The following is a 13434-nucleotide window of genomic DNA, read 5'->3' on the forward strand; positions in this document are numbered from 1 at the left end:
TGCCCTAAATGAACACCCAAGTATTCCTAAAGGCTTACCAAGAGTCCAGCTTGCTCCCAGCCATGAGTCCAGGCGTGGGCCTGGGGCCAAGGGGAAGGAGAGTGTCCCCTAAAAGCCGAGGGGACCAAGGCAAGCTGTGGGTGATTTCCACAGCAGCCAGGGGCCAAGAGGGTCTGCGTTCTCTCCCCACAGCGGAGCTTCTCCCCTTCGTCATCTTTGGAGGGACCAGGTTTGCCTCTAGGGAGCTGCCCGCCATGATTAAAACTGCAGATAACCAAGGGCAGAGGTGCAGGAACCCAGGGAAGGGAACACCGCCGTGGATGCACAGAGGGTCGATCTCCCTGCATTTGTACAACCGTCTTCTGATAAATGCTTCTCGGGGAGAGCTGAGAAGACACGATCTTCTCTTCCTCCCTCCCTCCTCTCCACCGCTCACCCCACTCCCCACCGCTCTCCCTGCCGACCTCTGGGCCGTCCTCCGGCCCCGTCACCTGGTAACAAAAACGCGTGTTCCCGCCCAGTGCCAGGACGTTTTAGTAGCGACGATGGCTGGCACCCGCCCCACTGCGGAGGGCCCCTTGACCCACAGGGTCGCACCGGCCGTGCTGGCGGCGGCCATCTCCAGCTCCCCTCCTCTGGAGGCGGCCAGAGCGGAGCGCAGGGCGAAGGGGCGGGCGCGCCGGGAGGCTCCCCGCGCGGGGACCGGGTGCCGCACAGCCCGGGGCGGGGCCGCCGACCCGCAGCCTCCGGCTCGGCTCCCGCCCGCGGCTTCTGCATCCGAAGGGCGTCCCCTGCGGCCTCGCGGAGGCCCTCGGAGCCGGCGCTGGCGGCGGAGGCATGGCCGCGGGGGCGGCGCGCAAGGCCGGCGCGGGGCTGGAGGCGCCCCCGCAGCGCGATCAGGTACCGGGCGCGGGGCCCAGGCGGAAGGGACTCGGCATCAGGGTCCCCAGGCTCCCCCGGGGGCTGGGAGGCCGCGCTGACGGGTCTCCAAGCTCCCCGCCCCCTCGCGGTGTGAATGGGCCACGGATGGAGGGGCGGGGACCCAAGGGAAGATGCTGGTGCCTTGGCCTGATCGCACTCCACCCCAGGAATCCCAACTCCTCTCCATTTCTCTTCCTCTTCCGCCCCCCTCCCACTCCCCTTCGGGAGGACAGCTTGAGGGATGATGGTTGCGCATCACGTTTGACTCTCTGGTGCTCAAACTAGAGCGTGCCTCAGAGTCACCTAAGGGCTGGTTAAAACGCGGTAGGAAGAGATTATTGTCCCCAAAACAAGTGCAAGTGAGGGAGGCTTTGTAGGATTTCTAAGGAGCAAGGGATTGTTCCTGGCGGGGGGTGGGGGATGGGCAATGCTGGTGGGGGCGTGGCATGTGAGCTGGGCCGTGGAGGATGGACGAGACCTGGCCGCGTGGGTGATGAGGGAGTGAGGATTCTAGATGGAGGGAACTGCAGACCAAATTGCTTGGAGGTGATTAAAATGTTGGGGAGTGAACATGGGGAAGGCAGGGGCGGGTGATATGCACTACGACTCTACAGAAATGTAGGGTTCACAAAGGTTTGTAGTAAAAGATAAGGGAGACCTAGGCTGTGGTTGGCCTTTGGACCACACTACGCATTTGGGATTCCATGGGCTTCCTTGCTGGTTTCAAACCCAGACCATCCAGAGGAGGTTATAGATGGAAAACTGCACACAGGGAGGGGCAGAAGACTGAAAGAGGCACCTTTACTGCTGATGTTTGACATCACTGCCCTGTCCTCTGCCCTCAGGAGGCATGGGCCCTCTGTTAACTTGGCCCTAGGAGGGACTCGGCTTTTCCCAAGAGCAAAGCTCTGGTGATGCACCAACCAACAGTCAGTGTGTCACATGGAAGACAATTAGAAGTTGCCCTGGCTGGGAAGCTCAGTTGGTTAGAGCATCATCCCAACACACCAAAGTTTCAGTTTTGATCCCCACTCAGGACACATACAAGAATCAACCAATGAGAGCATAAATAAATGGAACAACAAATCGATGTTTCTCCCCCTCCCTCCCTCTCTCTCCCTTCTTCTTTCTCTCTCTAAAAATCAAACCATGAATAATTAGTATTTTTTTTAAAAAAAAAGAAAGAAAGAAATGCAAAGGACACTAGAAACACATGTGTCCTCCCAAGATTACTTCCCCTACTGATTGTATCTTAAAGATAAACTTTATCTCAAACTGCTGTTACAATAAAAGGCTAAAGAGGCAGGCAATCGAGGCTGCCGTTGGCCAGGCCCTTTGGCCAGGCTGTCCCTTAGCCCACTTTTTCACAGCAAGAAAAAGAGAGACAGAGAGAGAGAGAGAGAGGGAGAGAGAGAGAGAGAGAGAAATGCAGAATCTCAGTCCCCACCCCAGACCTCCTGAATTAAAATCGACATTTTAACCAGACTCCTGGGTGACTGCATAATGCTTGGCATTTAGATTTCAAGTGGCCCAATGTAGTGCATTAGCAGTGATCCAGGGAAGGCGGCGCGTGGGCGCACTGCAGGTCATCCACAAGCACTTCCCGAGGATGGTCCCTGCGCTCCAGCTCAGCCTGCAAGGCCATGGCCACAGTACCCGCTTCCCTGGTGCCAGGCCTTCCGTGAAATTACATTAGCCGGAGGGCACAAAAATGCTCCAAACAAGTAGAGCCTCTGCTCAGATCTGTCTCTAAAACCTTGAACTTAGAGATGATATTTACTCACTGGCACCAACTGAGACACCAACAAAACATGTTTTTTTGGGGGGGGTGGGGGGCGGGTTCTTGGATTTATACATTGCATCCCAGAAGCCAGGGTGATACTGCCTATTCGGAAGCCACTCTGCAACCTTGATTGAATGGCACCTCATCTGGTTCTCAAACATTTATTAATAGTGGCCTGATTTCTGTTTTGGAGTGTGTGTGTGTGTGTGTGTGTGTGTGTGTTAGTAAGCAAACATTTTATTGGCGCTTTCATCCTAAATTATTCTGGCTTATTTTGTTTTTCAGATCTCTCACACAAAGCTTTCTGCGGATGATGAGTGGAAGTAAGTGATTAGTATATTTTTTATTGCTGTTACACTAAAAAGTAGATTTCCATCTTAACTGTTTGAGAAATTAAATGAGGCCCTCATTTTATTTGTAAATTTCCTAGGATAGAGAAGGTGAGTTAGCATAGCCATGCACAAGGGTAGTATAGACAAACCACAGTGTGCTCTGTGCCACCACACAAAGCTGGATTTGTTTGTCCTTCAAAATCAGGCAGCGCCAGTTCAGTATTTATTTTGGGCATAAGATACATCTGGTTTTCTTCATATGCTGCTTCCCCTGTGTTCTGCTACCTGTCACCACATGAAATGAAGTAAAGTAAAAAGTCCCTCCTTTTTTGCTTTATGGTAATCAATCAGGAATGTATTCCTGATCAAAATAGGAAATACTACATTTGTATACCACTTCATACTTCCCACAGTATTTCCGCATCGGTTAGCTATTTGACATGCATTTTCATTATATATATGTATGTATATATATGTATATATGTATATATATGAAATAGATTAATGTCAGAAAGCACATTTTGTTTGATATCTATGCAAGTCTTATTTTAGGCTGATGAGAGGTTTATTCTTCTATCTATATGGCCTAAATTGAAAATTTATTCATTACGTAGACTATTAGACAGCTATTTTGAACTTGGGGCTGTAAAAACTATTACTAATTTCTTGTACCCTTTTATTTTTTTTTTCACTTCCCATTTCTTCAGAGGAATGAGCATATTTTTTAATGAGCTTCTAAAAACCATTCTTGTCTCCTAAGCTCAGCTTCAACACAGAGACTAATAGCCATGTGATCTTACTCAGGATGTTTACCTGAAATAAACTGCAGCGTCTTAGTTTGATAAATAAAGGGTTTCAGTACATCTTTGGTACCTTCCAGCATTAACACCCTAAGATTCCTTCTCAAATAAGCTGAACTCAAAGTGAGAATATTATTTACTAGGCTCTGTGGATTAATTTCTGCACATTCTCCAGCAGGGGGCACCCCTGGGATTTGAATGGGGCCCTTTTCTGAGGCACTGCCCTGCTCTATATAGTACTGTAGAAACGCTTGTAAAGGGGAGAAGCCAACCCACATATCCAACAAGTGCCTTTAAAAGGTCACCATCTTGTGACACAGAAGATCACTCTGCAGTGTCTTCTGACTGGTACCTTAACTAAATGCACACTGTAACCGGGCATAAGTGGAAACTTTAAGAGATTTTTGTGACTGATGGTGCTTTACTGGAGATGAAATCAATGCTAAACAGTATTTATAAAGTTATTGGTTGGCAATGTTCATAATTTCCCTTCTTCCCTAATCTTGACCTGGACTGCTCTTTCTTCCTCAGGCCAGTGGTTCTCAATCTTGGCTGTATCTTAAAATTACATTGGTGGGGAACTTTAAAAATTACCATCTAAAAAATCTAGAAATCTGTGATCAGTTTCCCAGCATTATCATAACAAAATGCCACAGCCTGACAGGCTTAAACAACAGAAATTTATTTTCTCACAGTTCTAGAGGCTAGAAGTCCAAGATCAAGGTGTCCGTGACTTTTGGTTTCTTCTGAGGCCTCTCTCCCTATCTTGTGGATGGCCGCCTTCTCACTGTGTCTTTCCTCTGTGTGAGTTTGTGTCCTGATCTCCTCTTCTTGTAAGGACATGAGTCCGATTAGGTTAGGGCCCACCCATATGACCTCATTTTACCTTAATTACCTCTTTAAAATCCCTGTCTCCAAATACAGTCTCATTCTGAGGCATTGAGGAATAGGACTTCAACATATGAAGTCCTATTTGGGGTTAGAGATGGGGAGACACAATTCAGCCCATTATACCCAGCAATGGTGTTTTTAATTGGTATGATCATTGAATGATCACTTAATTCATTTAATTGATCTGGGGTACAGCTTGGGCACTGCGATTTTTAACTTACAGCCAAGGTCAAGAACCACTGCTCTCGGCTTTCTTCAAAGCCACTTCTGCTATAGTTAAGCCAGATGACACCACCTTAGTGGTTTTCGCTACCAGTGTGCAAAACCAAGAGTCCAACTGAAAACCGGAACATTCAGCCATCATGATTTAACATTATTATTATTATTATTATTATTATTATTGACAAATAAAATAACATATGTTCTTTGCAGTTTTAGAACAATCCTGAGGTACAGACAGATCATTATTTTAAATTTGCAGTTGAGGAAACTGAGGCTCAGAGACCATAAGTGACTTATGAAAGACTATATATGGTGATAAACTGGCCATTCAAGGACTGACACCCAGGCCTTTCCAGGACCCATATTTCCCCCCATAACTTAACTTGAACGGACAAGGATGAAGTCAATACACATGGAAAAACTAAGGGCTGAGAGGAATTGGCTTTGCTGATACTAATAAGTTTGGGCTCCTCATCTCAACTGCCTCTTCCCCAAGCCTGGGAGAAAGGGAGGAACCAAGAAAATTTAGGAAAACTTTGCAGTCAAAGCTTAAAAGCCCTTACATTTGAAATCCCTAATTGCTTCTTATGGGCCCAGCCTATCTTTTTTTGCTAAACGTGCAAAGGTTGAGGACTTTTGCGGATGACCTCCTTTGCCGGTTCCAGCCTGCAGCAGGAGAAGATGTACAAGATGCACCGGGGCCACGAGTCCATGCACGTGGAGATGATCTTGATCTTCCTCTCCACCCTGATCATCGCCCAGATAGTGCTGGTGCAGTGGAGACAGAGGCATGGCCGGTCCTACAACGTAAGTCACCCTGGTGGCTGCTGGGAGCCTGCTCTTCTTGCGGCCACATCCCTCCTTTTTTTTTCTTTTTTTACCACTTTGAAGAAAATGGTTTGTTGAAGTCAGTGATTCTCAACTGGGTACAATTTTGGCCCCAGGAGACATTTGGCAATATCTGGAAACATTTTTTATCCTCAGTGGGAGGGGCTGGGGGATGCTACTGGCATCTAGAAGGTAAAGGCCAAGGATGCTGCTTAACATGCACAGGACAGCTCCTTACAGCAGAAGAAACGTCCATAGTGCCAAGGTTGAGAAGCCCTGGTTTAAGGAAGCCAATTTTCCTTTTGTGCATGAACAACTTCTGCCACTGGCCCAGGAAAGGAAAATTAGGAATTCCAGAAACAAAAGGTGAGGCTGTCTAACTTTGTTTCATTGGCAATAAACTCTGGCACTGATGGCTTGCATATTCATGAAAGCTTGTTAATGCAAACACTGCACTGACAGCCACATAGGGCATAATCCCATTTTCAAAGACCAATCCCACTGGAGCATGTCCACCAGACCATTGCCATCTCACAGCCTCAGGGGCATCCCCTGGGCATTGTGGGGCCTGAGACCTTACAATGTTTAGAGCAGTGGCTCTCAAATCTTAGGGTGTCACTCTATTACCTACAGGGCTTATTAAATCAAATTCTCAGGTCCCATCCTGAGTTTCTGATTCAATAGGTGCCCAATCATTTGCAAGTCTAGCAAGTTCCCAGATGGTCCTGGGACCACATTTTGAGGATCAATGGTTTAGACTTGAGTGTGGCCGAAGTGAAGAGACATTGCGAAGGGAGAAGGTCCTCAGTGGTCACTCTACATGCTTCTGGGTCTTGGACTGGTCATTTATAAGAAGACTCACCTGTGACATATGAAGTGCTCACGGCTCTGACCCGTATTTCATTTTCCTCTTACCCATCATAAAGATTATTTTCTGTGTAGCACAGGGCCTAAGGGAATTCTTTAGAGTTCTGTATAACACTTAAATTTAGGCAATTTTGTACATTTTACATAGAAAGAGCACTCTTGGGTGGTTTGTTTGTTTGTTTAGGTAGAACAGAAGAGGGAAAGACTTTTAGAAACATCAATGTGAGAGAAACACATCGACTGGTTGTCTCCTGCTAGCCCCACCCAGGGCCCGGACTGAGGAGGAGCCTGCAACCAGGGTATGTGCCCTTGACCGGAATTGAGCACAGGACCCTTGGGTCCACAGGCCAACGCTTTATCCACTGAGCCAAACCAGCTAAGGCTTGGGTGGTTTTTTGTTGTATTTTTGATGAGGTGGTGGTTTTTATTTAAAAGAGCATGTATCCATTTGCTGCCATGTCACTATTGTCTTGTTAATTAAAATAATATCCTCTACATTACTGAGGTGTTTTTTTTTTAATGAAAGAGATTAGAATTAAACCTCATTAGTTATGCTCTCATATCAAAGAAAAGATTCTTAAATATATCTTAAACATAGTTTCCTTACCTGCAAAATAAAAATGCCTAACAGAATTACTGGAGAAACTTACTTATACTATAAAAACACTGTTATGTTAAAAGTAAATGTTTGGAGAAAGATATGTCATGATAGTACTAATAAAAGAAAGCTGGATTAAGCTATATTAATTTCAGATACAGCAGACTTAGAACAAGGATAACTATTAGGGATAACGAGGGGCATTGCACAATGATACAAGGGTCAGTTATTCCAGAAAACACAGAAATTCTTTTTTAAAATTTATCTTTATTGCTGACAGTATTACAGTTGTCCCTTTTTTCCCCATTGAGCTCTTCTAGCCTGCCCCTGTTGTATATGTGCCTAACAACAGAGCATCAAAACACATGAGGCAAAAACTGATAGAACTGTAAGGAGATATTGACAAATCCACAATTACATTGGGAGATTCCAACACCCTCTTTCAGTAGCCAATAGATCAAGCAGGAGGAAAACTGTAAGGATATAGTTGACCTGAACAGTACCATTGATCAACTTACTTTAATTAACTCTATAGAATGAGTCATCCAGCAACAACAGAGCACACATTCTTCTCAAGCTCTCATGACACATTTACCAACATAGACCACATTCTAGGCCATAAAACACACCAAAACAAACTTGAAAGAATAGAAATCACACAAAGTACAGTTGACCTTGAACAAACAAGTTTGAGCTGCACAAATCCACTTACATGCAGATTCTTAAAAATCAATATTCAGTCAGTCCTCCACACCCCCAGGTTTCACATCCGCAGATTCAAACAACTGTGGACTGAAAAGAGAATCTTTGATCCATGGTTGGGAATGGACTTATTTCAAAGCCGATTTACGTTATATGCAGATTTTGAATGGGGCGGGGGGCGGCGCTGGGCAATGGTGCCCCTAACTCCTGCCCCGAGCTGTTCAAGAGTAAATTTTATACTCTCAGACCACAAAAACTAAATTAGAAATCAATAACACAAAGCTAGAAAAATCCCAAATACTTGGACTTTAAATAACACAATACTAAATAGCACGAGTCAAAGAAGAGGACTCAAGAGAAATTAAAAAATTATTAAAACTAAATGAAAATAGAACATATCAAAGTTTGTGAAAGGCAGCAAAAGCAGTGCTTAGAGGGAAATTTCTAGCATTGAATGTATACATTAGAAAAGAAAATTAGGGTCTAAAATCAGTTATCTAAGCATCTACCTTTCAAGTATGAATAAATAAGCAAACTATGATATCTCCATACAATAAAATATTAGTATATAATAAAAAGGTATGCACTATCAAACCATGAAAAGACATGGAAGAAACAAGCCAATACAAAGGCCACATACTATATGAATCCAATAATATACCACTAGAGGCCTGATGCATGAAAATTCGTGCAAGAGTAGGTCTTCCTTCCCCTGGCTGCCGGCACCGACTTCCCTCCAGCCCTGGCTTTGTCAGGAAGGACATCTGGAATGACGTCCGGAAGATGTCCAGTCTAATTAGCATATTACCCTTTATTATTATAGATTCTGAAAAATGCAAAACCATAGAGAGAGTAAAATGATGGTTGGGTGTTTTTGGGGATAGTGGTTGTCAGTAGTTCAGGGAGGTAAAGAGGAAGGACAAACTAGTGAAACAGGAATGTTAGGGCATTAAAATGGATCTGTATTTACTGGATACAAGACCTTATGTATTTGTCAAATCCCAACGAACTACTGTATACAGCACAAGAAGCAGACCTTAAGGTAGGCAAATTTTTAAAGATCACTTAGGAGATTGGGGATCCCAGGGAGAAATGCAGATGGTGGCAATAGAATCTAACTTCATTATAAATGTATGAAACAACTTCACCGAAGGCACTGGGGGGCAAGGTGCTGCTCCATGTGCCTCTGGAAGTGAGACGGGTCTGTGGAGGATTAAGGCACTAGGAGCTGCACATGAGCACTGTACTCTAGTGGATAAAACTGTGTCCCAGGAGGGTATAGGTTAACAATTCCGATCCTGCTATATATGTCTGTATACTGAGATGGGAAAATTATGTAAGCAGTGGCAGATGGTGGGAGTGGGAGTTTACGGATAATCGAAGGGAGGAAACTTTAAAAAGTAGGAAGTGCACACAATAGTATGTGTGAACAGCTTTGTACACCAATCATTATTTATGTATTTATTTATACCCTGAGGGCATTTTTATTGCACATCAAGTACTATTTTCACATTATTTCATGCATAATTTGGACCATGTACATCAGAAGTGAGGGACTAATCCAAAAAGCTCAGAACATTTTCAGACACAGCTTTTAACAAATAGGTTTATCTTCTGAAGAGATCATCTAATTTGTCTCTTCAGATTCTGCTCTGTGGTCTGGAGAAGCTGTGAATATTAGAGCAGCTTATTATGATGAAGCAAAAGAAACAGGTTATTTAGAAAGCAAAGTTTTAAAACATAATATTAACTGTTCCTAAGTGATGCCAAAAAGTGTCGAGAGAAAGTAGATAGAAAATGGAATGTTGTTATTTGGTTTGGGATACAACTAAATACCTGGATGTTTCCAAATACTCATATTTTTAACATAACGTAGTCCAAGCATCTGGCTATTTGAATTTTTCTCTTTCCATCTGATATGGTTTAGATATAGGCAGAGCCTCAGAATTAAATTATTTCCAAATGCTTTTAACAACATCCAATTAAAAATAAAATTTCATTCAACACCATCCTCTCCACCTCCTTTTATGTCTCCTACTTTTCATATCTGCAGGAAATAGGGGGGAGGGTGCCGCAAAAGAACCTTTCTCCTTCCCTTCAAACCAGTGGAAGGCCTGATGACTACATACACAGAATTGGGGTTTCAGACACACTGTTAACTTGCCTCAATACACTGGCACATCCTTAAGCCACAGATTGAAACATTTCTCTATTTAAAACAAACTCCCTGCCTATTAATAGCTGTGAAACACTAGAATATAGTACTATACCAATAAACCACTAGGTCTGTTCACAGCTTTTTAAAACGAGGCAAGGTGCAAATATACACATACTTACGTAATACTGCAGAAGCTCCCTTAACAGTTTAAATATCAAAATCAACAGTCTGAATTGATTTGAAGATAGAAATCTAGACCTAGTGGATTTCTAAGAATCCTTCATATGCCACGATTCTGTTATTTTACTTATTCAATTTATGCCCACACTTTCCTTCATTGCCTTTGTACTGATAGCACAATATTCTTGGAGTCGTTTATGTACATGACGATTTTCTGCTTACCTCTAGCATCCCCCTGCTCTCCCTCCATCCCACCCATACAAGTACACACAGACACGTGTACACGTGGCTGCAAGCATAGTAGTTTAGGATTTGCAGTGCAAAGGAAATAAGTATCACATACATATATAACTTTCCTTCCTTCCTTCTTCCCTTCCTTCCTTCCTTCCTTCCTTCCTTCCTTCCTTCTTCCTTCCTTCCTTCCTTCCTTTCTTCCTCCCACCCTCCCTTCCTTATTGTGTGACCCATTCACCATCCAGTACAAATAGACAAAAGATATCTTTGTTTTGTCTTGATTTGAAATTATTTTCAGATTCATACATAATGCATGGCAAAAGAAAAAACATGGTACCATTGGGCAGCATCTGATCCGTCAGGACAATCCTCCTGCCATGATGTGCGGGTGTGGAGAAGGTGGGTGATGTGATCCAGATCCAGGGCCAGTCATGCAGATGTGTTTTATATGCACATGCCCAGATGGTGACCCCTCTGGCATCATTAATGTGTCCCAGCTGCCAGGCTCCTCCGTTGCATGCATGCACCTCAAGTTCACATATTTCATGTGTTTATTTATGAGGCACAACATTCCTACATTTCATATGTGGCAGTTACTATTAAAAATGAGAGGTTTTAACTGCTCTGGAAATTGATAAAGAATTTTTAAAATTGCTATGAAATGTGGCCCTCATTTCAAAAGGACTTCTCTGTACAGCCATTTAATTCATAACACAAATTTCTGACTTTTGTCCTTACATGTTGAGAAAATGTGGTGCTGGGTTTAGACTTTAAAGATAGTTAAGAAATTGAATATTTGCATACAGAATACATTATAGTGATATATATGTTTTGCTTTCCGTTTATTTCTGATCTCCAAGGCCTATTTTTTAAAAAGTAGCAGATCTATACATTTGAACATTGTTATTCTCTGTTAATTAAATCCAGGCATCAAGTAAGAGAAATTTGGGATTTTCCAGGAATGGGTTGTATTTATAAATCCACAGGGAGAGAACTAGTTTTATAAAAATATAGTCCAATCATCACTTCAAACTATCATGGATTATAACTCCACCGATTTGAGGAAATTGATTAGTCTTGTAAAATTTAGCTTATAACCTAAAGTATAAAATATGGGAGCATGGTAGTTTCACTGAATATAAATGAACCAATTCAAATTTTTATTTAAAAAAAAAAAACTTCAGTATATTTATGGGGGAAGTAAGATTTTGAAAGATGGAGTTCATATCCATTTCCTTCTTTGATATCAGAAGTAATGAAATAAAAATTTCAAAACCTACAATAAAGCAGAGATGACTATCTCCACAATAAGCAAAAGGAAATAAAGGAGCAAAATACTGATGAGATTTTTTTTAAGGACTTCCACACTTTTATTCTCAACAGTAGAGGGTCAGTCCAACTGGCATGGCTTAGTGATTAATGTTTACCTATGAACCAGGAGGTAATGGTTCGATTCCCAGTCAGGGCACATGCCTGGGTTTCAGGCTCAATCCTCAGGGAGGGGCGTGCAGGAGGCAACCAATCAATGGTTCGCTCTCATCATTGATGTTTCTATCTCTCCCTCTCCTCTCCCTCCTCTCTGAAATCAATAAAGATATATATTTTTTAAATGAGTTATTTAAAAAAAAAACAACACTAGAAGCTCAAAGTTGCTAATGTTGAATGTTAAAAAGAGTGAATCTTGAGTTTTGGTTTCCTCACATATGGTTTCGGGTCCTCACAAAAACTATTCTACTTCCTTAAGGAAGCCTATTTGAGTGTATATATATATATTTCATAAATAAAGGTGAAAACCCATTCATTAGCTTTGACCATACCCACAAAGTAGGATGGAAAATTAAAGCAATTATCTGACTAACTCCAGCAAGAGTGAAGACTATGTATCCTTCCTTGGAAGTACTGCCTTGAATTCTAAAACAAAAAGCAGGTTATAGGATATTTTTTCTGAACTCTTTAGGTAGTTACCTCAGATTTGCTCCATGTGTATTTTCGTTCGAATGCATACATATAATGACAACTGTACTGTTCTCTGAAAGATTTAGAGCAATGCTATGATTTCAGATCCAGGTTGTTTCTAGGGATGAAGCAATTAAAAGAGAATGAAAAGCCTGGGAAATGTCTTCTTATTTGACATGGAAAGGAGAATGGCTGTGGTCTTGCCTTTTTCATTTACATCTTGAAATCCTATCAAATTTGGTTATTGACCTTTGGACTATTATAACCAAGATCTTATTAGAAGATCCAAAAATACATCCATACACTCTTTTTTTAAAAGCTACCTCCTTTTATCTTTTTCAAACTTAAAAAGGGTTTACTTGTTACTTCATATATATATATTTTCAGTGGTTCTCAACCTTCCTAATGCCGCGCGACCCTTTAATCCAGTTCCTCATGTTGTGGTGACCCCCAATTTCATTGTTACAATTGAACTAATTAAAGCATAGTGATTAATCACAAAAACAATATGTAATTACATATGTGTTTTCCAATGGTCTTAGGTGACCCCTGTGAAAGGGTTGGTCAACCCCCAAAGGGGTCGTGACCCAAAGGTTGAGAACCGCTTATTTAGTTTCTACTAATAAATACAAGACTTTAAATGTATTGAGACAATTTCTGCTAGAAAGTTTTCATTGTGTAAGGCCACCTCCTTTAATTACAAAGATGAAGAGAGTAAAGACAACAAATAAATGACATCAGTCTTTGTTTATACCCAGATGACATATGTGACATGCATGCTATAACAACTCTTTCTACATCCTGGCAGGCATAATTAATCAATCATGATACTCTTTACCACAAAACCAGGACCCACGCTTAGAATCCTCCTCAACAGAGCATTGCCAGGTGCCACCACCAATTAAAGTCCACACCTGAAACTAAAACCTCGTTGCCATTCCCTTCTCTTACTGGTGCTGAGT

At 42.5% G+C, this 13434-nt stretch overlaps 1 protein-coding gene across 1 annotated transcript in view; it reads left to right on the forward strand.

Moving 5' to 3' along the window:
* Positions 1-788: 788 nt before the first annotated feature.
* Positions 789-13434, forward strand: part of RNF175 (ring finger protein 175) — a 37120-nt gene continuing 24474 nt past the window's right edge. Inside the window, exons 1-3 of the mRNA XM_081091632.1 lie at positions 789-900; positions 2990-3027; positions 5615-5756. Coding sequence (XP_080947758.1) covers positions 838-900; positions 2990-3027; positions 5615-5756 — 243 coding nt within the window. The 5' untranslated portion in view covers positions 789-837. The remainder of the gene's footprint in view (positions 901-2989; positions 3028-5614; positions 5757-13434) is intronic.

Source organism: Myotis nattereri (assembly GCF_964212035.1).
Source record: "Myotis nattereri genome assembly, chromosome: 5".
In the NCBI taxonomy this organism is placed as follows: domain Eukaryota; kingdom Metazoa; phylum Chordata; class Mammalia; order Chiroptera; family Vespertilionidae; genus Myotis; species Myotis nattereri.